The sequence below is a fragment of the Cyclopterus lumpus genome, chromosome 20 (assembly GCF_009769545.1).
Source record: "Cyclopterus lumpus isolate fCycLum1 chromosome 20, fCycLum1.pri, whole genome shotgun sequence".
Lineage (NCBI taxonomy): Eukaryota > Metazoa > Chordata > Actinopteri > Perciformes > Cyclopteridae > Cyclopterus > Cyclopterus lumpus.
Genome location: NC_046985.1, coordinates 20321338 through 20347325, shown reverse-complemented (window position 1 = coordinate 20347325; position 25988 = coordinate 20321338). Strand labels below are relative to the sequence as shown.

Sequence of the window (25988 nt, the reverse complement as noted above, 5' to 3'; positions counted from 1 at the left end):
TTGAATCAAAAGTTCAGAAATAATGCTGCATTCCCAGCATGGAATGAATTAGAAGTTGCCATGACAGTTACTTTTATGGCTAATGAACATATTTCTGTGATCAAATCAGAATCAGCCCTCTCATCCGCGCTCTAGGCTGCAGACAGCGTGGAAGAAATATTATGCACATTTTTATTTAAAATTTGAGTTGCTTTATATATTTTACAATTGAAATACATTTGCATAATCAATTATGGAATAGTTATGGCTCACTAGCATGTAAGCACAAATAACACTGCTGGTTTGAATGTATATGATAAAGTTATAAATGGACCCCAGATAAGATACAACTGGAAGAAACACGTGATTATTGAGGATCTTAATAAATGATGAACCGGATGGACCTCTGATGAACATAATGGACCTCATAATGGACCTCTGCGCTGCACTGGCTCCCTGTAAAATCAAGAATCACATTTAAAATTCTTCTCCTCACCTACAAAGCCTTGATTGGTGATGCACCATCATATCTTAAGGAGCTTGTAGTACCATATTGCCCCACTAGAGAGCTGCGCTCACTAAATGCGGGGCTACTCGTGGTTCCTAGAGTCCTAAAAAGTAGGATGGGAGCAAGAGCCTTCAGTTATCAAGCTCCTCTTTTATGGAACCAGCTTCCACTTTCAGTCCAGGAGGCAGACACAGTCACCTCATTTAAGAATATACTTAAGACTTTCCTCTTTAATAGTGCTTATAGTTAGGGCTGAATCAGGTTTGCCCTGGTCCAGCCCCTTGATATGCTGCTATAGGCTTATAGGCTGCTGGGGGATGTTTTAGGATACACTGAGCACCTATCTCCTCTTCTCGCTCTCCTTATGGATGAATTTACATCTCTCCATTGCACCTTATTAACTCTGCTTCCTCCCCGGAGTCGTTGTGACTTCACATCTCATAGGGTCCATTGGACCTGGAGGTGTCTGATGCTGGTGAGCCGGTCTCCCATTGGCCCTGCTGATGCCCCGCCCCCCCTCCTCTCTACCTCCTTCTGTTTCATGGATTGGAGTTCCTTTCATACATTGTCATATTCATGTAATGTGTTTATGTAACTCTGTAACTCTGTTCATCTGGTCACATGACATCTATTCTTCTGTCCATCCGAGGAGAGGGATCCTCCTCTGTTGCTCTACAGAAGGTTTTTTCCCTTTTTTCCCTGTCAAAGGTTATTTTTGGGGAGTTTTTCCTGATCCGATGTGAGGTCAAAGGTCAGGGATGTCGTATGTGTACAGATTGTAAAGCCCTCTGAGGATAATTTGTAATTTGTGATATTGGGCTATACAAAATAAACTGAATAAAATAAACTGATGGACCTCTGATGGAACACACGCAGAAAGGTTCATTGGGCTGATTACACGTTATGTTTTAAAGGTGCAACATACCAAATTGGGAGCATTTTGATTGCCTCAATGCTCCCATCATGTCACGGTGGTAACTGGGCCCACAGAGCTGAGGAGACATGCGCCCCGATGACATCAGCTGGAACTGCCGTATGAGCAGCGCTGACAAACACCATGCACTAAAAGTACGAGTGGCCAGCTGTGAACGAGCCGCTCTGATAACACATGACAAGCTCATTTCAGGTGTGCAGAGGTACCAAGAACAGAAGAGCTAGTCGTAAACTCAGCAGTCATTTGGATGGACCACATGTGACTGTGGCTCAGCGCAGAGCAGGTCGTCCTTCAGAGGATCGGCGGTTCGATCCCCGGCTCTGCTAGCCCATGTCGATTCAAGACACTTAACCCCAAATGTGCCTACGGCGTAGGAATGAGGTGGAAGCCATGAGCCGTCCTGAGCACCACTCTGGTCCACAGGAACCAGAAGAACCTGGATCCCAGCTGTGGTGAATGAAGGTGGAAAAACGCTGTTTTAATAAACAATGACTGCTCAAAGCATTTTTCATGAAGATGGGGAAATAGCCCGAGCTCTGGCAAAGCACACCATTAATACTGCATCACCTCAATGACCTGCTGGATACACAGCCACGTGCAGAGTGAAGTCCAGTTTGAGCACCTGAGGCGATAACACTTCCAATCATTGACATACTTGCTTTCTCACTCAACCACAACTGCAGGAAGATCTTTTGTGATAACAGCTTATTATTTTAATGCAGTGAGATCATTACAGCAGTATTAGCTATTCCCATGGCTGCTTCTTTCCATGTTCACATTGCTCATCAGTGTCATGGGGCTCGTCTGCATATGAATGTACCGGTGATCAATTGACAGACGTCATTATTACACTTTAGACACAGTCCTCAGCTTCATTGAGCTTGTGTAAAATCAGTTATCAACATAAAAAAAAGAAAAGGCTGAATAGCGAGATAAGAAAATGACTGATGTGTACTGAATTACTTTATTAACGGTTAGACAACAAAGTGTTCCCTCTTCATTAGAGCTTTCAAGCCATGTTTATTCATTAAAATCATAATCAGTCATCCTATGACTTAATGCTCCGACCAAAGAGCAGCACTGTTACATGAATTCACGTGTTCTCAAAGTCCACATGGGGAGCTTTTTCAATCGACTGCTCCACAAGCGGAATGGGAGCGCTTATGCTCGGGCATAAGTCACAAAGATCAGCACTTCCACACCAGTTTGGTCAATAGAGCCCAATCACTAAATATATAACAGTTCAAATCTCCTCATTTCACAAATGTTACAGGTGGAATGTTTAAAACACTAAATCCCTGCCACTGGCCCCAGTGCTGTGCTAATGAATAGGTTCACCCAGTGGCTCTTGAGTACATGGCATTGCTCTCTCATCTGCTGAGTCCATATTTACTCTTCTGATGGCCGTTCCCTCAAACAGGAGCTGACGCTGCACCACTTTAAGAGGCTCCCCTCAACACCTTCAAACCAGGTGGGTCTGAAGAGTCTGTCCTGTTCCTTCCCTGTAGCTACAGAAGCAAACAGCAGATGGTTGACTGTGTTCGGATTCTCCTTATGTCAGGATAACAGCTGTTCTTAATCCACGGGATATCTACGAGGCTCTTATTACCCTTTGTCCTCAAGAAAAAGACAGAAATTAAGTAGCAAGTAAGCCTACGTCCCATTATCTTAACCACCTCTTATCCTCTAGTCGAAATGACATCCAGGAACATTCACGTTGAGCACACCGGTATCTAGCATACTAGTTACTGAGGATTAAAACATTGGATATTTCCACCTTCACTGACATTTTTTTGCGTTATTTATATTTATAGAAGTTGTCAATATAAATAACATGTTTTTATAATCTGAACAAATTTATAATTAGACTAGACTCAATTGATGATTTAAATAACAGAAAACACTTGATTAAAAACATTAATTTCTATGACTTCTCTCTTAAGTGCAAATCATTAGTGGACTGGATTTTATCAGAGCATTTGTGTCTGCAGCAGCAACCAGTTAGGAGCCAAACTCCACCGTCTCCTCTGTGATGGGCTTGAACTCGTAGTTCCCTCTCCCGTCCATGTGGAGGTAATACTTGGACACAATGAAACAGTCAGTGAGACAGGAGACCTCTAAAGGCAGTACAACCTAGCTGAAACTTACAGAACAGAAACTATTTGTTTGTCAAATACACAATTATACCATCAAGTGAAAAGCTTAGTCATAGTGCCTAAAGAGTGTTTGTACAAATGTTAAATCATTTAAATAATAGACATTTAGTGAGCAGCCCAGCTGTAACCTAACACACATTAATGTCTGGATGAGGATTTCATTTAAAAGTCATAAAGTAATATTTACCTCGTGGTGCTTCCACAGAGACTTCCTATGGGACACTGTGAACAGGGTGATGCCCACCTGTGGACCAAAGAACACAGCTCGTCAAGGCAGAAACCTTCAGGAGTTACCATTGTGTCCATCCTGGGACATTAGAGTCAATATTAACACCGATACTCATTTAGAGGAGCTGGTTGACCAATAGCCAACCCTCATTTACCGACCAGTCTCCTTTGAGCCCGCGGTCCAACCAACGCTACCGGTCCGAATGAAACAACATTTTGATTAACTATCAAGGTCGGAAATACGTTTTATTTTGAAAAATGACCGGATACATCCGTCTGTGCGTCTCAGCCTCTTGACACATGTCACATCACCTTAAAAATTAAACCCACAAGCTAGCAAAAATGAGTGACTGACGGTGGCCTTAAAAGTACGTTTCAGACAACACGCTCAATCGGCGCGCTTTGAGCGGTTGGAAGACTAGAAAAGATCTCTACAAGTCCAGGTCCAGGTCCAGATGTTGTATTCGGTGAGTCATACAATTAAACTGTAGTCACGAGTGATGAATTATTGTATCCAAATGAATCCTGGCGGATGGTTGTCCAGGTTGGACAAGGCAGTAGAGGGATGGGAGCAGGAACATGTGATTAAACTGGCACCAGCGTTAGACTATTAAAGATAATGGTCAGCTTTCATGTTACCGGCCCTTCAATGCGTACTTTTTTATGTGTTGGTATTTGCCCTCTGCTCAACTGAAATGAAAACATTTCTACAAACAGTGTATTTGTGTTATGATGGTCATACCGTCCTGCAGTGGCTGTAGATGAAATCCTCCACATCTACACTCACTGCACTGGTGCACTCATCCAGAATGGCAAACTGGGGCTTGTGGTAGAACAGCCTGGCCATCTACGTGCATGAAGAACAAAGACATTACCAAATGGACCGCAAAGACAGCCGACACACCAAGGTGAACTTGATGAACCAGATGACGGACCACCACAGTTCATCGTTACCATCACTGACATAAATGTATATTATAGAAAGAATTATGAGAAACAAACACAATAGATGACTATAACAAAGTAAAAACGTAAAAGATATTAAGGTTCACACTGAATTCAGAAAAAAGATATTTGGAACGGTAACACAAAAAAAAGAAGAGCTGAAGCCTTATAGACCAGCTGCTATAATCAAACAAAGGAATGTGCATCTACCAATATGGATCATCATTGATCGGTATTTAGTATCAGCAGCAAAACATTTTGATCATGGTTTTCTAAAAGATATACTTTTGTGCTGATGGGGAGTTCTCTGATCCTCGGCACCACTGGCCATCAGATTAGAGGGCGGCTCAGTGGTCATTAGGGTCCTTCTACACAACAACTAGCAGTGGACTCATGATGACTACTTCACCCCATCATTCAAAAAGAAACAAACATTTAGGATGCGGCTTGTTGCCAATATACAAACACATGATATATTTATTTACAAAGGGTGATTAATGTTCTGTGGTTGAAGTCCCATGACATTGGGACATGCCACACTTACAACTTATTAATATTGGTTTTAGCCAACGTTTTGTTGCTAAAAGAATTTCCAGTTCTACCGATAACTATAATAAATAAAACACTTAAATAGGCCTAATTTAAATTATTATGTCCCAAAGTTCACTAACAGAATCCAGAGTTATTTGGAGTGCCCTCTATATCTATATCTATTTTCAAAACTACTGTAGCTGTCAAATTGGTGGACGTTGCATCACGGCTGTTGCCAAACCAAAGTGGGAGTGGCTTCATCTCAGCCCCTTGCCACGTTTCAAAATGATGCAGTTGGTGGATTGAGGCTCAGACCTGACATTTTCTTTGCATGTTCTCCTCACAGTCTTAGGACATACGACTGTAGTGGTGTGTGTGTGTGTGAGCAGGGAGAGGCCACACTACCCTGACTGAGCAGACTAGGCAGTTCAAAATGGATAGATGGTCTGTGTGGTTAGGAATGAAAGTCAATCTCAAGCCTGAAAGAAGTCCTTACAGCCATTCTCTGCTTCTCTCCTCCACTGAGGACATCCATCCAGTCCTGGACTGAGTCCCAGCTCGCCTCCCTGTCCAGGATGTGACCCAGCTGAACATTGTCCAGATACTCTTTCAATACCTGGACAAAGATAAGATGATGCAAGTAATTAGAAACACACACACACAGACAACCAGAGTGTGTGGGAGTGTGTGTTGTCTCACGTGGTCAGAGATGCCTTTCCTTTGCTGTTCTTCGTAGGTGTCGGGGTAAATGACTTGGTCCCTCAGAGAACCCAGAGTCATGTAAGGTCGCTAGAAAAAAAACAAAAAACAGTTTTGATGAAATTATTCCAAATAAAAAAACATTGTAGTTATTTTTATCTAGTTTTTACACTGAGCATGTTTAACATTACTGTGAAAGATACTCCTCCTAAATCTTCAGTACAAGTGTTTTGATCTTTGTGCCAGTGTTCGATTGTTCAGAGACACATTTTGTATGCTTTTTAGACTTAAAACAATGTTTATTTATATACACATTATTGGTATCAATGTAAATGTTAGCTAGAATACAGACAGGCCAGTCAGAGCAGGAGGACACCAGGAAACACAAACGTACCTGTGGAACATAGAAGAGCTTCCCTCTCTCAGGTTTTGTCAGCTGTCCTCCAAACAGAGGCCACAGCTTTCAAAAGACATAGAAAATTACTTTTTTATGCCAAAGGAAAAAAAATATACATGCAAAACATGTGCACATTATTTTTCAGACCAAACCTATCTAGAAGGTGTCTCACCTCTCCGAGCACTCTGAACAGAGAGCTCTTTCCACAGCCGTTGGGTCCACACACAAGAACATTGGTGCCAGACCTCACCTGCAGAGGGCAGAGAAACAATACAACACCAAAAACTCAATATTTTAAACCAATTCATAGTTAGCCTGTCTGGATTAGATATGGCAATAAATGAGCTTGACCTCAAATGTGAGGTCTTTGATCAAAACGTCTCCGTTGGGTGTTGCTAGGGGCGCATGGTCAAATCTGCAAAATAAAATTAAAAGTTGCTTTAACCTGTGCAAAAAAATATGCCAATGTATATTCAAGTGCAGAATAAGAGACCTACTTGATTATGTTATCTCTGTTGATAATGTGACCACTCCCAGGAACAAGTAGGAGTTTCTCTGCACCGTCTGATTCTAAAGGGAATGAAATAAACCAAACATCATTCCATGGTTTGGCTGCACAGCTCCAGTTATGAGATGGGAACTCATGTCTGATCAGGAGTCCTGTGTACCTTTCTCCTGCTGGGAGACCATGGTGCGTTCATATTTGCCAGCATTCAGCTCCTTCAAAACTTTCATCAGTTCAGTGATACGAGATGTGAATCTGTTAGACAAAGAAATCACAACATTTGACTTCATCTGAACAGAGCTCCGTCTCATGTTCCCTTCTAAAGGCAACACAGGCTGAAGGGTGACATTAACTGTATTACTAATGCAGCTTGCCTTTGCCATGTCGTGTGTTAATGCCTCCACAGTTTGCAGTTCGCGAGGGAGAAGGAACAAAGCATTCTGTCCCTAATGCTCGCTTTTTTTATGTTGCAATTAGCTGATCTAATTTACATTGACACCGATTCGGACTAATACATTTTTGTTCCGGGGCCGACAGAAATTCAGCTCTGCTCTGCTACTGGAAGCAGACTCCTGAAGAGGGGCAGGACTCTAGTTCTGCTGGGGGACTTTAACGCTTACGTTACCGAGTTCAAAAGGGATTTCATCAGAGGTGCAGAGCTGCTGTCGAGTTGACTCGGGTGACGGAGGATCTGGTAAACTCAAACGTGCAATGAGATACACTCGGAGATATTGAAGGCTCTTGACATTGCTGGGAGGTCAGAAACATTTTTTATTTATTTTCTAATAAAAAGCAGCTGTCTGTAACTGTAGGTCAAGCTGACGAGGAACAATTAAACTGTAATGATGGCAGAGAAGGACCCCTGTCCTAACACGCGTTACATTACGTCATGTAAGCAAACCACGGATCAGCTGTTCAATCGAGATCAGACTGGAAACGGAACAACGTCAAAGATTAGAAGGTAGTACCTCCTTCTGTTTCATGATTGGAGTTCCATTCATACATTGTCATATTCATGTAATGTGTTTACCTCTCTGTTGGATATTGTTAATGTGTCTTTGAGGAGTTTCAGTCAGGATTTAGAAAACACCACAGCACAGAGACAGCACTGATACAAAATTACAAATGACCTCCTAATTGCATCAGATAAAGGACTCATCTCCTAGATATGCTGCTATAGGCTTATAGGCTGCTGGGGGATGTTTTAGGATACACTGAGCACCTATCTCCTCTTCTCTCTCTCCTTATGGATGAATTTACATCTCTTTATTGCACCTTATTAACTCTTTTTGGGGAGTTTTTCCTGATTCGATGTGAGGTCCTGGGTCAGGGATGTCGTATGTGTACAGATTGTAAAGCCCTCTGAGGATAATTTGTAATTTGTGATATTGAGCTATACAAAATTAACTGACAAAATACTTCTTTTTGTCCCATAAATCTAATTTAATATTGTTATGTTTTATGGAAATGACATACAATGTAGTCAACAACCAGCAGGATCCTTTTGCGTATGACAAGACTGTCATCACCTTGGAAGATTACAGCTGGATCCTTGGAGCTTTTACTTCCACTGTGCTGCAGAGTCCACTCATCAAACCAGACTCCATGACGATGGTTCCAGAACAAGAGGACTGTCACAAGCCCTTTTCTCACTGCAGAGCATAACTGAACTTTGCACATGGACACCAGAAGGGGCAATGTTGAGCTTGGTAGATGTCATTGATTTTAGCCTTAGGATCTTTGCTGTTGGCTGAGAATTAGTTTGACCTAACATGACCTGGATCCCAGGTGGGGTCTAGATCGTCAGTGGTTAGCCGGTCCGTCTCTCAATCAGAGGATCGGCGGTTGGATCCCGCCCTTGTCGATGTGTCCTTGAGCAAGACACTGAACCCTGAATTGCTCCTCGTAGCCGTTCTACGGTGTATGAATGCAAGTCGCTTTGGATAAAAGCGACAGCTAAATGACATGTAAAGACCTATATTTTTGGCAGCAACTCTATATTCTGTTAGTTAAGGCAGTCAAGAAAGCTCCGACTGGTTTCAGACATTTAATTCAGTACATTTCATTTGAACCGTAACTGGCCAAGATGATAATTCACAACATATATTGTCAATGAATTACTGATTGTGTACTCAAGAGTTAATGCAAGCTGCATACTGAAAGAAATGTAATAAAAATACTTCAAACTAAATGAAGGAAAAGGCTAAACAAATCAAGGATGTGAATTGAATATTTGCTTCTCATGGCGGTACAAACCAACACTCAGCCTTTTTATATCAGTTTCTACATTTTATGATTTTCATATTCATCTTTCCGGTACCATTCTGAACACTCACCCAGAGAGACGGGTCATCTCTCGGCCAGCCAGTACAATCCTGCCCAAGGCCTGGGACATTCTCAGGAGCATCCTCCCACTCTGGTAGTAGTCCTACAGGCCAAACAGGTCCAATTAGTTCAACCTCAGAGCCCCGAAACATTTTCAAAGCAAGCTGTACTGTTTTTCTACCTGAGAGCCAGTTGTTTTTCTTAATATTAAGATGGCATATTTAGAATAAGACGTGTTTATTATTGTCAAAACCACCTTATTGCCATTTGTATGCACTGACTAGTTTGACAAGCATTGATATGCAAGGCCAGACATTCATCAAATGTCTTATCATTTAAAATGTAAAATGGTCAAAAACAGGAATGCTTTTCAACTTGTATTTTACCACCCAAATGTGTGTGTGTGTGTGTGTGTGTGTGTGTGAGAGATCTCTGACCTCAAGCAGCTCAGAGTGTGTGCTGTGCAGGTGTCGAGGGTGGGACGTGGTGAGGAATGGCCGGCTGACCACCATGTAACCTACTACGGTGGCCAGGTCTGCACAGAAACAGCATGTGGACACACAATCAGGCCTAATTCTATAAACATGGTTCTCACATACATTCTACTATATTAACACAAATTCTACAACATTCCTGTCACGGGGCCCAAGACAAGGATTTTGACTCTCACAATACATTTAAAGTCATAAATATATGACTATCCTTTTTAAACACTGAAACAGAGAAATGCCTTGTGTTCACTACCTGTAGTTAAGGATTATATTTTCAGTCAGCATGATAAATGGACCCCCCTCTGCATGCATGTTTTGTGAAAGAAAATGTTATATATCCAACATCTTTTACATTTAACACCACATGAGCCTAACTAAAATAAAACACTTTATTCATATCAATGAATCAATAAATGGAATAATTAATTGGGTATACATAATTCACACCTTTAATCTAAATCTAAAATCTAATCCAGTTGCTGAGGGTATGGTGATAATACAACATTAAATTAATTTGTGCATTTTCTTTTATTTATATATTCCCTTTTGTGTTTGTTTGCTCCCAAATTTGTCCTGATACTTAATATGAATTATTGTTGGAACAGTAAGGAACCTAAATATCAGGTATATGACTTGTGAATTAAAGAGATATATCTACTTACACTTGGCAATTATGCTGTCAACAAATCCCATAGAGAAGCGAAAGAAGATAAAGTTATGCAAGTGGTCCACCTGGAAGACAAAAAAAATGTATACGTTTTGAAGTTCGGAAAACAGTAATATGGACGTTCACAGAAGTTTGTAGAAATTAATTTGAGAAAAGAGATCTGCAATGTTTCACTGTAAAACACAGCGCCGTCTCTGGCAACCTGTACAGTGGTACATGTTGTATTCCACTAGGCAACATCATGTTTCAGCTGTTTTCTAAACATGTTGCATGTCATGCACTGCAATCCATGAAATGGTTCAGAGGACTTCATCAGCATATGATTCAGAGACCTGAGCGCAGCCTGTAGGAGGAAGCAGGAGTTGGAGTTAGTTGGGGACTCCTTACCAGCGTAGATAGCCACGGTTACATGGTTCTCTCTTTTATCATATGTTCATATTATTTATAAACTTATCTGTGTCAGCTTCTTGAAACTTCTGTTGCCAGTGCAACATGTTGGAGAATGCATTGCCTTACCTATATAGTCAGATATACTTTCTCTAGATGGGGCCTGATAAGTTATGCATTCACACAGTCTGCAATTGTTTTGCCAGCTATTCTTTTTGTTTGGCAAACTGCAACTGTGTTACTTTTAGTCTGGATTAGGATTTATAACTTCCTCGTAGTTGTCATATGTCAAATCTGTTGACAGTAGAAATGTTTGATTTTGGTTGTTGGTTTGTAGGGTCAGATAACTAAGACATCCTGGGCCTCTCTGGTTGAGAGTGGACAACAACAAAGCACTGCTGTTGCAGTCACATTTAAGGAGTGACCTAACACCATCTTTTGTTTTCCAGTGGTTGAACTTCTCAGTTGCTGCAGTGATGGTAAACTCCAGAAAACCATAACATGGTGTGGTTACAGGTGCAACCAACACATTCTAGACCACACCAACCAGAGTTGCTGGCAATAGTAAGAGGTGACAGTCATACAACTCCAAGTCCCTTTGGAGAGTACATTCGAACCTTGTGGGAAATACTGCTCAACTGTTACCCACCAGTTTCTTGAATGTGGTGTAAATGGTCTGCTTTTCCCTGATGTTCCCATTGTAGAATGCAATCTCCTCACTTTAGGGAAACAAAACACATCAATGCAGTGTTGTAGTAAACATCTGTACAGGGATAGCTTTTGAGCAGTGGACGATGCGTTTACCTATTAGTGATGAGGCGAGAGTTGACGAAGCGGTACTCTCCCTCGTACCGCTGCTCGGTGACGGTCATCTTGCCTATGGGTCTTCTCAGTCTGGTCAGGAAGAGGCCTGAGATCAGTAGGTATGTCATCATGACGGCCGGGCCCTAGGTGGGGGAGGGTGGTGGGACACATTACATTCACTTCCTGTTTGGTAGCAGATTTCTACACAGCTTTTACAACTAGTGTTGATCTGCACAGTTGATTGAAGTTCAGCCACATTTTGGCAATCCGCTGATCCCATACCGACGCCTTCAGACATCCAGACTGTAGCAACAGCCGGTTATACTTGTATTATCATTATTATTGTTTGCTTTATCTTGTTGTTTGGGGGGGTCTCTGGGGCACACAATATGAAGCCATACAGGCTCAGTTTCATCTACAGTCCCTGGCAGGTCAATCACAAACATGTTATACACACACGTAAAATATCTGCACACTTTATCATAATCATTTTACATATGAACATGACTTTTTATCCATAGTTATAGAAAGCCAGCTTATAAAGGGTTCCTACTGATTTTGTGGCCTACCTGTATGTGTCAGTGTGTGAGAGAATCATTGCATTGATGAACTTAAAAGTCTTGATAGTTCCTAATGTGTCAGCAAAGGCCCTATTGAAACTGCCATGTTTAGGATTCTGCAAATTAACTGGCTTTTTGGGGGCTTTATCATATCCCAAAACTCCACCGGTTTTAGGAGTCTCACATTTATGTATAAAAGATGGCTCTAGAGTATCTTTTAAGGTTAAGAAAAGTTTGAAAACCGATACTTTAAAGTCAACACATGTCTGTATGCTCTACAAAAAGGCAATCGGTGCATTATACGCTGCCTATTTTGATTTTTCCATTCTTTTTTGCACATTTCTGGGCACTATACTTTAACAAACACCGAGGGGATTCGTCAGATCCACTTCAAATTGACGTGGCGGACATTTTACATGAATTTCCATTAAACAAGCTCATGAAACTCCACTGAACTTGCTCGAGTCTGTTGCGGCCCGAGTATGTTGACAAGCCCATTTTCATTCAAACCTAGCGCCACCTACTGGCAACAGGAAGTCAGTGTTAACGCATGTTGTCGAGCACCACACAGTGGATACAGGAGGTGGTGGACGGTTTGAAAAGCATCATTTCCAGCCTCACTCCAACCAGGTGCTTGCAACTTTACATTTTATTTGTGTTTCGAATGTATATAGTTACATAGTATAGCCGAGGCAGGGAAAGTTGTGTGAGAGATACAGACTGTAGCTCAGGTATAAAAACAAATGGTTTGATAGTCAATTTTATGCCAGATTATAATAGACCACAAGAAGAAATCTGATCAGTCAGTCCAAGACGAGAGACAAACATCTAGAAGTGTGATACATGTCCCAGAAATGAGGGAGTAAGTGATGACATCCTGCAAGGACTTTCACCTAAAAGGTCATTTATTACTTTATTATTAAGTTGTCATGGGCAGGTGGCACCTTGAATGGTAGCTCCTCCCATCAGTGTATGACTGGGTGAATGATGTGATGTAGTGTTAAAGCGCGTCGAGTGGTCGGAAGACTAGAAAAAGTAACTTTACCATTAAATAGCAATGATGAAAATGTTTTACATTATTCCTTTTCAATGTGGTTATTAAACACCTTTCAAGTTTAAACATTTTCTTGAGGCATTTTGAGAGCATGGGATGATTTTATTACCATAGACTGAAGAGATCATGCAGGAGATAACCTACTTACCTGAGCTCCAATGGCACTTGTCAGCTTAAAGGTGTACAGACAGATATCCAACAGAGGCTGAAGGACACACAGACAGACAGATTTACAAATAACGTATTGCTAATAGAACTGTTCAAACTCAGCTGTTATATATTGCTCATAATATCAATTATGTGAAAATAAAGCAGGACACTTCCCGATCAGTAGAGCTCTTCAATGAGGTTCTGTAAATATCTTGACTACCCTGTGAGACTTACATTTGATGTCAAAAGGCCAAAGGTCATGCTAACATTTTCTACAACATTTGCATGCCTGGTGCATACACTGCTGAGGCATATCAGGCATCATCAGGTATTGTCATATGTAATCAATCACGTATGATGATACCGGATAAGCCTCAGCAGTGTACAATGCATGCCCATTGTGAAAGGCCCAAATCTCAATGTACCCCAGGAGTCACGTGGCCAAAGAAAGGGTAATCTGCCTGCCACTGTGACGACTTACACAGCACTCCACTCTATTAATTAACATACATGCTAGAACATTATTCATTTGAAAGCCTTTTGTACCTTGCTGAGGTTAGAGTAGAGGTCCACCACACTGTTGCAGAATTTCTCCACATCCTGTGTCAGTAGCTGGTCTGCATTGGCTATCCGGTTGTCCAGGTTTCCCATTTTGTAGTAGGTGAAACCTCTAAAGAACCAGAACACAGGGAAGGCTCAACAAACCAGGAAACACACAACACATTGGTTGTTTTTGACATGTTTGGACTTTGAGAGAGAGGTCAAGGTATTTCTAGAATGACCTTTGGTTCCAAATTAAACTCTTTTTTGCATGAGTGGTAAAAATATATACTATGATGGAACAACCAATTCACTTTTGATGGAAATCTGTCTGTATACAGGGCTCTTCTGCCAATGAAACAGTTACCAAATAGGATGGTTATGTATTTAGCAGCTCCATTCTGAAACCCAAAGGTTAAAGACAAAAACATCACGTATGAACCCCCATGAGCACCTCCTTCATTATTCATCATCATTTCACTCCTCACACATACCTGTACACTTACATAACATACATGAAAATACTAAGTTCTCCAACTAACAAAAATACAATTCTTTACCAAACTCAAATCATAACCTCTGCTTGTTATTTCTTAATATTTTGTATCATCTATATCATTTGTTGCATCCGTGTTCAATTTGTCCCCATTTTATACTTTGTCCAATTGCACTAAAACTTAAAAGCCAACATGACCCTACACCACTACGGTAACCGGAGTTCAGTGGTAGAAATGTCCGTCACTGTAGAACTAAACAGTGACGGACATTTCTTTAAACATAGTCTTGCCCTCACATTCAAATATGTCAAGTCATCCTTTTTTTCAGAAACATACATGTCAGCACAATTCCTATAATATTGTATGTTAATTCTGAGTGAGCAGGCTTGTTGTGCAGTTTTAGGCTGTGTAGTCTGAATGTGTTCCAACATGATTTGAAATGCATTTGTTGAAGTAGCTCATATAAAACCAGTGGATGCTATTGAGCCAAGATGTAGAACAGTTAAAAAGCAATGTATTTTAACCTTTAAACACATTGTTACTGAATCAGACTGTGATCCATCTTACAATCATATGTCTCTTATGTCTATTGATCAATTTAGTTTTTAATCTTCAAATATATTTTTTATCTTAAAATGGCCTGCGTTTGTCAGATCAAATATGAACAAATTAAAATATTTAAATGTAGTGTCAGAAACCACCACTTTATCTATTCAGGATATGCAAGTCTGGAAAATCATAGGATAATGGATGACACTGAATAAAACTGCATCGTGTTAACTTATTGACACTTTTCCTGGTCTGACGGGTTCTTTTTTTTAAAGATTATGCTCCATAGTTTTCATTTAACAGCATAATATCTTTACTCCCACTGGATCGAAATGGAGCTTGTGACTTCACAAATATGAATATATCAAATGTATATACCTTGTGTCCCCATGAAGTACTTAGTCATACTATTAACGTGCCTTTGACACTCACGCAACCGACAAACCACTTTGATTAACTTTTTCCTCTGGAGATAGATTTTTGTGTTCTCATATTGCGAGAATTTAGCTGCTATGCAAGGTGCACCTAGTTATGCTTCATTGCTTTGCTTTATTCAATATAAAAGACTAAATGATAATCAAAAGAAGGCATATGATACTTACTGCAGGTACTGGTCGTACAAGTTCTTAGTGAGCCTCTCACGGAACCTCAGCTTCAGCTCGTACAGACCCAACTTCAGGAAGTTGTTCACCAAGGCGATCTGTAACCAGTCAGACAGCAGACATGAATCCAGCGCTCACGAAGAGCTCTTCAGTAACAGGGTTTTAGAATCCTTAGAGGAAATCATGCCGATTGTTGACTAGAAGCACAGGGAGTGAAGAAAACATGCAAGAGCAGAATATTTAGTATGATTTTACAAGATCAAAACAAACTCACAACTTAAAGAATTAGATATTGTTCTAATGGTCAACAAATCAACGGTAAGTATACGGGGACTGATCAGTTTCAAGATTAATGCGCACACACATAAATATTTGTCAATGCACAAAAATATAGTTGTTATACCAAATGTTAACAAAATCCGCATACCAAATATAAGAGAAAAATGTACTTCGGATGCACACACAAATATTCCTTGTTTTAAATAAATGCAATAGAAATCTGCAAATTTGTACTAAAGAATAACTGAAAATTTGCATCAAAAACATACATATTTGGATGTTGGTAAACTTATGTATAAACTGTTGAACCTGCATTTACAAACTGGTCACGTTTAACTGCATGTGTAATTTCTTTTAGACTTCCTTGAAGTCATTTGATTCACAAATGCATTTTTTTCAACATGAAAAGCTAATATTATATCAAAATAATAACCATGCTAAATTGTACTGCAAATGTAAATGAAATGATTCAATGAAAAAATGATTAACCATCACAGTCAGTGTTTTTCATATCAGGTCTCCTCTGTTCAGAAGAATGAACTGACACTGAACTACAGAAGAATATAAAGCACGTTAGCAATTAAGATCACACTTGTGACAGATCATTTAAAAAAAAGTTTTATAAAAACAAACACTTACAAGTGGCATGAATTTGATAAAGCTGAACAAGAAGGTCTTGAAATCTTTTGTCGAGCGACCGATAATTGCACTGCAACCCACAACATGCACAGAGATGAGCAAACATGGCAAAGATCCAGAGGCTTCATACACTTCCTTTTCCTTTGGAACCAACACACAAAGAAGTCCTGACAGATAAACTCAGGAATGCCATTCAAACTATGTATGCCCATGTTATTGTACATGTTGCACACTGACTTGTTGGACACACACACACACACACACACACACACACACACACACACACACACGGATGTTCGTATTCTCTTATACAATAGTTTTTCGTATCATTTCATCAAAGCAGTGCTGTACTGTTTGGTATTAAGTAAGATGGTAAAACAAATCTTTCTAAAGTAAAGTGGAAGTGGTCCATAGCAAATATAAAAAAGGTGCTCGAGAGGGAATATTATAGCAAGATGATGAACATGGACAGAGACCTGAGAACTAATGAAGTTACTATGCCACAACATTTGTTTTTTTTTTAATTAAAAAATTAAAAGCTGTGACATTGATATGGTGAAATAAATAATTAGGTCATTGGGTTTGTCTTGATTATACATTTCATTTTATTGAAATCCAAATTTCATATAAGGTCTTGTATATGTTTTTACTGCAAGAAAGGCAATTGTAAGGACGGTTTCTCCCATTAGTAAACTATACAAGTTATCCACGAAAAGATATTTTTTCGAATTTCAAATTAACACATGAATTGAATGGAATTCCATGTGCACATTTTTTAAGTTAATATAAGCTATGCAAACACTATTGATTTTACCACTTGATAAAACACACTGGTCAGTGTTATGGCTTGGAAGAAAAAGTGGACCTCAGACAGTAAGTGATGAAAAAGCACTATTACTAAGCAAGCTGTTAAAACATCAGTGTTAGTGTTTTAAAGCTGGACTTCACTTCTAGGAGAACCCGGTGTTGGACAGTTACCCCTGGTATGACTGATATGTAGGAATAAAAGTGCTTCTTGAAAAGACTGATGTCTCTGCTTATAATACCGCTGTGGAAAATCAAAACAAAGTCATCACTTTCTACAAAGAACCACATAGATGCATGATGACTGACACACACACACACACACACACACACACACACACACACACACACACACACACACACACACACACACACACACACACACACACACACACACACACACACACACACACACACACACACACACACACACACACACACACACACACACACACACACACACACACACACACACACACACACACACACACACACACACACACACACACACACACACACACACACACACACACACACACACACACACACACACACACACACACACACACACACACACACACACACACACACACACACACACACACACACACACACACACACACACACACACACACACACACACACACACACACACACACACACACACACACACACACACACACACACACACACACACACACACACACACACACACACACACACACACACACACACACACACACACACACACACACACACACACACACACACACACACACACACACACACACACACACACACACACTACTGAAATATGAACCATGGAGATAAAGACGACTTGGCAGAGACAGCCAAATATGTAAAATGTACAGTGTAGAGTTTATTACTAACTACATTTCCAAAGCCACATCACCAATATAACAAAGAATACTTTGTTCATCTTAGACAACAAGCCTCTTGCTCTTGTCAAATGTATATAGTATATGGACTGTGTCACCATTTTTCTTATTTTCCTCTTTACACAGATTTGAAATGACGCAGTCAATATTCAATTCAGTTTATTTTATATAGCCCAAAATCCCAAATTATCCTCAGAGGGCTTTACAATCTGTACACATACGACATCCCTGACCTTTGACGTCACATCGGATCAGGAAAAACTCCCCAAAAATATGTAAATATGTAATTAAAGTGTAGACTTGTAGCTTTAATAAAATGGATATAGCAACATTTGCATTAACTGTTTAGGAATTACAACCATTTGTACACAGTCGCACACATTTTCAGAGGTTCTGAAGTATTTGGACAATTGTCTTACAAATGGTCTGATGGCCAGGTGTGGCCTGTTCCCTCATTATTTCATGACAGTAAGCAGATAACAAGGTCTGGAGATGATTCAACATGTTGAATTTGCATTTGGGAGCTGGTCCAGGGAACTCTCAGCATGAGGACCAAAGAGGTGTCAATGCAAGTGAAGGAGGCCATTAAAAGACTGATGAACTACATAAACCTATCTGACAGATAGCAGAAACATTAGGATGGACCAAATCAACAGTTTGATACATTCCTATAAAGAATGTACTGGAAAGCTCACCAACACCAAAAGGCCCAGAAGACCACAGAAGACATGGACAGTAGACGTAGCAGAATTATTTCCTTGGTGAAGAGAAACCTTCATAACAAGAATACTGAGGTCAAGAATACTCTGGGGGAGGAAGGCGTGTCTTTGTCAAAGTCTACAATCAAGAGATGCCTTCATGAATCTGAATACGGATGTTTACAACGAGGTGCAAACCACTGAAGAACAGGAAGGCCAGATTATACTTTGCCAGAAAACATCTGAATGAGCCCGATCCGTTTTAGATGAAGGTTCTTTGGAAGATGAAACCAAGATGAACTTGTACCAGAATGATGGGAAGAGAAAGGTGTAGAGAAGCCAACCACATCCTCTGGTTAACATGGTGGAGGCAGTGCTATGGCATGGGCTGTATGGCTGCCAATGGAACGGGGTCACTGGTGTTCATTGATGATGTCACAGCTCATAGAAGTAGCAGGATGAGTTTTGAGGCGTTTACTATCTGCTCACATTCAGCCAAATCTTATTCAGCCATAGACAGAGAAGCAGGCCTTTTAGTGTTGAGATAGATAGAGATGTATCTCAAATAAATTGAATATTCTTTAATGGCAAAGGGAGTCACCTGATCTCAACTCAAGTGAGCATACTTTTCATTTACTTCAGATAAAAACAAACAGGCAGCACCTGAAGGAGGCTGCAGTAAAGGCCTGGAAAGCATCTCAAGGGAGCGTTGATACGGGGGACAAAAGGACATTCAGTTCAGTTAACTTTTTGTTTCACTTGTTTATATCCAAGTTTGGTTCATGTGTAGCAGAGCCATTGATGTAAACAAACCTTTGGTTTCTCAAAGTATCTAATGACTGCGTCCTACCACTCTCCAAAGCCACTCCGGTCAGGCTTCACCACAATGAGTAATTCCTAAACAGTTAATGCCATAGTTTGTTATATCCATTGAAATAAAAGCTGAAAGTCTACATGTCAAGCACATTGACTGCTTTATTTAAAATCCATTGCAGTCGTGTAAATAAGGCAAGATTTGAAAAAATCTGTCACAAATACTTATGGCCCTGACTGTAGTTCTCTTGTCAGTCAGTTGATGAATTATTAAGGACTGACATCATTAAACCCCCAACATAAGTTTAGTCATAAATGGTAGCATCTTGATTTTAAGCTTTAAACAAGCAAAGCACAAAGCCAGTCTGACCTTTCGATCATGGTGCCGTTCTGGATCATCCATACGTCACAGTAGGTCCTGGTCACCAACATGGCAGCGATAAGGAGAAGGTAGCCAGTCTATAGTGAGAACAGAGAATAGTTAGTCCAGGCTGTAAAACACTGCAGATCATTAAGTGCCTTATCATCCTGCCTTTGCTCATATCTAATACATTGATGGGATAAGACCGGATGTGTCCTTGGGTTACGGAGCTGATGCATCTGTGCCAACTATTGTATTTAGGATCACATTGAAGCAGCAGTACAGTCATCTTTAGTTAGCCTACTTTTACTGAATAGACCATCAGTAAAAATGTCATTATACACAAAAATCAACATGGTGTTTTCATTTGATATAAAGAAAAAAAAAAAAAAAGGCATTTGAGGGAAACATAAAATCTTCACTTCTTCCAAATGTATTAAAATGCTGTTTCCTGAAGCTCCATGGAGACGGTGATTTTTTCCATTATAAAGACCTCATGATATGATACGATATAAGATACCAGTCATATAGATGGTGTGTCTGGTTTAAGCAATTTATTTGTAATTGCTTTTTTGGAAGTAATCTCATTCAGAATTTTGTTTTAATATTTGTGGATTTTGAAAATGGAAGACCAAAAATAAATGAACCCCAATTAAAAGTAATTTGAATAAATACTTTTCTTTCCTGGAGTCCCCTTTATAGTTGTTCCTCTTAATGTAAACTTTCAATAGGTTGTTTTCAACATCAAACCATTTGCGATGGCATAATGTGTGTTCTATGTTTTTGGTGTATAGATCTTTTAATGTTTATAAAGTGTGTATTAAATTCCATTTACTTATGTCTTCCTGTATTTTCTGACATAATGTGTTGACATTTAAGGCATAATACGTATTATTTATTCTTGGATGTTCACTCCTAGATATATGTTGTCAATTCAATTGGGTATTAGAGATTATAATCTGGCTAGGGCTGTAAATGCAATTAAGTATTTAGGTCTTTAGAATATTCAATTTATAACCTGAGATGGAATTTAAAACATTTAGGAATGATAACACATTGCCCTGACATCCAACACCACTGTAAAGAATCTAGGCGTTATCTTTGACCGAGACTTGTCCTTTAACTCCCACGTTAAGCAAATCTCAAGGACTGCATTTTTTCATCTACGTAACATTTAAAAAATCAGGCACATCTTGTCTCAAAAAGATGCAGAAAAGCTGGTTCACGCGTTTGTTACTTCCAGACTAGATTACTGCAACTCCTTATTATCAGGCTGCTCTAATAAGTCTCTTAAGTCCCTCCAGTTGATCCAGAATGCTGCAGCTCGTGTACTCACAAAAACTAAGAAAAGAGATCACATGACTCCTGTATTAGCTGCTCTGCACTGGCTCCCTGTAAAATCAAGAATCACATTTAAAATTCTTCTCCTCACCTACAAAGCCTTGATTGGTGATGCACCATCATATCTTAAGGAGCTTGTAGTACCATATTGCCCCACTAGAGAGCTGCCCTCACTAAATGCGGGGCTACTTGTGGTTCTAGAGTCCTAAAAAGTAGGATGGGAGCCAGAGCCTTCAGTTATCAAGCTCCTCTTTTATGGAACCAGCTTCCACTTTCAGTCCTGGAGGCAGACACAGTCACCTCATTTAAGAATAGACTTAAGACTTTCCTCTTTAATAGTGCTTATAGTTAGGGCTGAATCAGGTTTGCCCTGGTCCAGCCCCTTGATATGCTGCTATAGGCTTATAGGCTGCTGGGGGATGTTTTAGGATACACTGAGCACCTATCTCCTCTTCTCTCTCTCCTTATGGATGAATTTACATCTCTCCATTGCACCTTATTAACTCTGCTTCCTCCCCGGAGTCGTTGTGACTTCACGTCTCATAGGGTCCATTGGACCTGGAGGTGTCTGATGCTGGTGAGCCAACCTCCCATTGGCCCTGCTGATGCCCCGCCCCCCCCTCCTCTCTACCTCCTTCTGTTTCATGGATTGGAGTTCCTTTCATACATTGTCATATTCATGTAATGTGTTTATGTAACTTTGTAAATGCTGTTCATCTGGTCACATGACATCTATTCTTCTGTCCATCCGGGGAGAGGGATCCTCCTCTGTTGCTCTACAGAAGGTTTCTTCCCTTTTTTCCCTGTCAAAGGCTATTTTTGGGGAGTTTTTCCTGATTCTGTGAGGTCAAAGGTCAGGGATGTCGTATGTGTACAGATTGTAAAGCCCTCCGATGCAAATATTGGGCTATACAAAATAAACTGAAATATTCCAAATTGAACTCTTTGGTTTTAATTAGGCAAACAGAAATGGTATCCGCAAACAAGCCTATAACAGTGCACAGGTGAGATCGGGATGTTTTCAAAACGTAGCAACCAGGGGACGGTACGAAGAAGCGAGTTCAATGTCATACCTCTTTGCAGAAAACTTGAGGTACCATGATCCGCACAATCTGGAAGATTCGGAGGAAGAAAACCTTGTCCACTGCTGCATGGTCTTTTTTGCCATCTTTCTGAATGATGAGGCGTAACAAAAAGGTGGGCTGTGTTATCTCTCACACACACACACACACACACACACACACACACACACACACACACACACACACACACACACACACACACACACACACACACACACACACACACACACACACACACACACACACACACACACACACACACACACACACACACACACACACACACACACACACACACACACACACACACACACACACACACACACACACACACACACACACACACACACACACACACACACACACACACACACACACACACACACACACACACACACACACACTTACTTCAGTGTTCAGCACTTTATCTGAGCCTCCTTTTCTACTGGAAAGAAAGAACACGCATTTCCAGCAAAATAGTTATTTTTCCAGACATAAATAACTATGCACACATTTACAAATCTCAATCTGCATTTAGACTCTTTTATACATTTATAAGATTGATTCCACACAGACAGATTGACAGTTGCATAACTCTCCACACACACACACTTGAAAATAGCTACAATAATGGCCCCATAGTGTATGCCCTTTAGTTGATTTCAGACAAATAACAGGGGACTAAACGTCGGTCTCACAGGACATTATACTAACACCCCAATAATGTGAAGAAATGTCCCATTGGACCAAAAGCTGGTGAGCTAGCAGCTCCAAATAATATTTAGAGAACAGGCCTCAGGGTCAGGTAAGTTACAGCCTCACTTTACCTCCTTGTGAATTCCTGCTTTTAAACGTATTTTCATTGCATTTAGGCTACAAACGTGATTCATCATTTGATTTATTATGTTATTGTCAATTAGTTAATGCCAAATTGACAAGTGGCTTACAGCAAATCTGAATAATTTAGTATCATGTTTTACTTGCTGATAAGTTTGGTTTATCTATTCTCTCCAAACGATAATCACGTTGAGTGATCAGAGAAAGGAGCTCTGAAAACAGCTCAACACAAAGACAGAACTGATCACACATCATTACAAAGAAAGGAAGCTAGCGATACCCAACTTAGCCAAAGTTAAACAAATCTGCCATTCATGGGTGTGCATGAAGTCACGGAGACATTCGTAGTCTAACATTATGTGTACGTTGAACTGATGGTCAGCTCAGTGAACAAGCCGGCTTACTGCGTAGAAAAAGAAGCAAAAACAATGGAGTGAATTGAACCTCGTCCCAGCGGCAGGTCGCAGTCACCTGGCTGTCAGAATGGGAGCTAGCAGCTGCTACTTAGCATCCAAATAGCCGTCACAAATGTACACGGAAGCAGCGTTTTCTGAGTTTCAAGGCAATACGACCGCCTACTTACCCGCCGGGATGCAACGTCCGTCTTCTACGTTTCAGCAGGTATAAAACCAGCAAAACACCGCCTGCTATGGACGAGTTTTTTGCTGTCAGATATTTACTGAAAGTCGCCATGTTTCCGACACGACGACCAGGGGACGGTTTGGGTTAGCTAGGTTGTCGATTGCTAGTTTTCTCGAGGTTGCAGCAGTTCACAACGGCATTCTGGGAGTCTTCTTCTTCGTTGGTGTTTTACGGCAGCCGGCCTCAGATATGTTCTTCTTCTTCTTGGGGTTTTATGGCGGAGGACATCCAACAAAAGGTGCATTACCGCCACCTACTGGATCTATTCTCGATCATTACTGTGCCTACTCGATCCTTTTTTATTAAACCAGTCTCAAGAAGTCAAACAGCCATATCATCTGTCCACCCGGGGAGAGGGATCCTCCTCTGTTGCTCTCCTGAAGGGTTCTTCACTTTTTCCCCCTGAAAGGGTTTTTTCTATTCTTTGGGGAGTTTTTCCTGATCCGATGTGAGGTCAAAGGTCAGGGATGTCTTATGTGTACAGATTGTAAAGCCCTCTGAGGATAATTTGTAATTTGTGATTTTGGGCTATATAAAATAAACTTAATTGAATTATTCCATTTCCTTGACTTCCAATACACTAAACATTTCTCACTGATATTTCTGTCAATCCCACGGTCCTCCTTTTAGTTAACATCCCTTCTCTTTCTGCACTAGTACCTCCTAGATCCGTGATTCTCAACTGGTGGGTCGCGGTGGGACCCGCACTCTTACTTTGACCAGGGGTGTTAAACTCATGTTCACCGTGGGCCACATCAGCCTCATGCTGCCCTCAAAGGGCCGGTTGTAACTGTAACACTCTATAAATGTAACTACTCCTGAGCATATTGTTAAATAACTGTCTTTGCATTTGATTATTGTTTATTCAAGTGTAAAAATAATGTACATGCATTTATATAAATGTAAAAATATAAGTAAGCACATTACTCTGTTATTATAACATGAATGCATTTAACTTAGGGTTAAGGAATTCAATTAAATTCAGTTTATTTTATATAGCCCAATATCACAAATTTGACTGAGAGGGCTTTACAATCTATACACATACGACATCCATGTTCCAGGACCTCACATCGGAGGTCGGCTCACCAGGCAGGAGGCATCAGACAGTGCCAGGTCCAATGGACCCTAAGAGATGTGAAGTCACAAAGTTAGTAAGGTGCAATGGAGAGATGTAAATTCATCCATAAGTAGAGAGAGAAGAGGAGATAGGTGCTCAGTGTATCCTAAAACATCCCCCAGCAGCCTTCCACGCCTCTTCTGTCCCCTTCCTGGGTTACATCGTTGGACAGGGGATCGTGCAGATGGATCCTGCCAAGGTGTCAGCGGTGACGTCCTGGCCCATTCCAGACCCACGTAAGCAGCTACAACGATTCCTGGGGTTCGCCAATTTCTATCGGAGATTTATTCGTGGCTACAGCACCGTGGCTGCCCCACTCACAGCCCTCACCTCATCCAAGGTGCAGTTCCAGTGGTCACCCTCGGCTGAGGAGGCCTTCCGGACCCTTAAAGCCCGGTTTACCTCTGCCCCTATCCTTCAGGTCCCCGACCCAGAGAGAGAGTTTGTTGTTGAGGTGGACGCCTCCGAGGTAGGGGTGGGGGCCATCCTTTCTCAGCGGGCTGCCAGTGACCAGAAGCTCCACCCATGTGCCTTCTTTTCTAGGCGGCTCTCACCTGCTGAGAGGAACTACGATGTTGGTAACCGAGAGCTGCTTGCCGTTAAGCTGGCCCTTGAGGAGTGGCGCCACTGGCTGGAGGGGACCAGTCTGCCATTTTTGTGTTGGAATGATCACAAGAACCTTGAATATATGCATTCCGCCAAGAGACTGAACTCTCGGCAAGCCAGATGGTCTCTGTTTTTTACCCGGTTTAACTTTTCCCTCTGTTACAGGCCCGTTACTCATAACGTCAAGCCGGACGCCCTGTCCCGCCAGTTTGTGGACAAGGGTGATTCCACCCCTTGCAATGACAATATCCTTCCTGCCCCTGTCTTGGTTGCCGCTATCACCTGGGAGATAGAGGAGAGAGTCAAGGCTGCCCTGGAGTCCCAACCCGGCCCGAGTTCCTGACCGCCTGTTCGTTCCC

At 40.9% G+C, this 25988-nt stretch overlaps 1 protein-coding gene across 6 annotated transcripts; it reads right to left on the bottom strand.

The window, feature by feature from the left end:
- Window positions 1–2366: 2366 nt before the first annotated feature.
- Window positions 2367–24075, bottom strand: abcd3a (ATP-binding cassette, sub-family D (ALD), member 3a). 6 transcript variants are annotated; one of them, XM_034559822.1, is made up of 23 exons: window positions 23845–24075; window positions 22833–22869; window positions 22416–22514; window positions 20011–20099; window positions 17405–17474; window positions 15509–15606; window positions 13867–13990; window positions 13319–13375; window positions 11557–11699; window positions 11402–11471; window positions 10361–10430; window positions 9645–9742; window positions 9219–9310; window positions 7046–7137; window positions 6875–6947; window positions 6729–6792; window positions 6550–6627; window positions 6375–6440; window positions 5981–6070; window positions 5778–5897; window positions 4548–4652; window positions 3765–3821; window positions 2367–3500 (listed from the first exon to the last, which is right to left on the bottom strand). In XM_034559822.1, exons 1-23 carry the CDS (start codon window positions 23952–23954, stop codon window positions 3423–3425), a joined length of 1980 nt encoding a protein of 659 aa, XP_034415713.1. In that variant the 5' UTR covers window positions 23955–24075; the 3' UTR covers window positions 2367–3422. The 6 variants fall into 6 exon arrangements, with proteins under 6 accessions (XP_034415713.1, XP_034415712.1, XP_034415714.1 ...); XM_034559821.1 differs by lacking the exon at window positions 17405–17474 and adding an exon at window positions 16427–16496; XM_034559823.1 differs by lacking the exon at window positions 17405–17474 and adding an exon at window positions 16427–16496 and having other exon boundaries at window positions 22833–22866.
- Between the last annotated feature and the right edge of the window lie 1913 nt (window positions 24076–25988).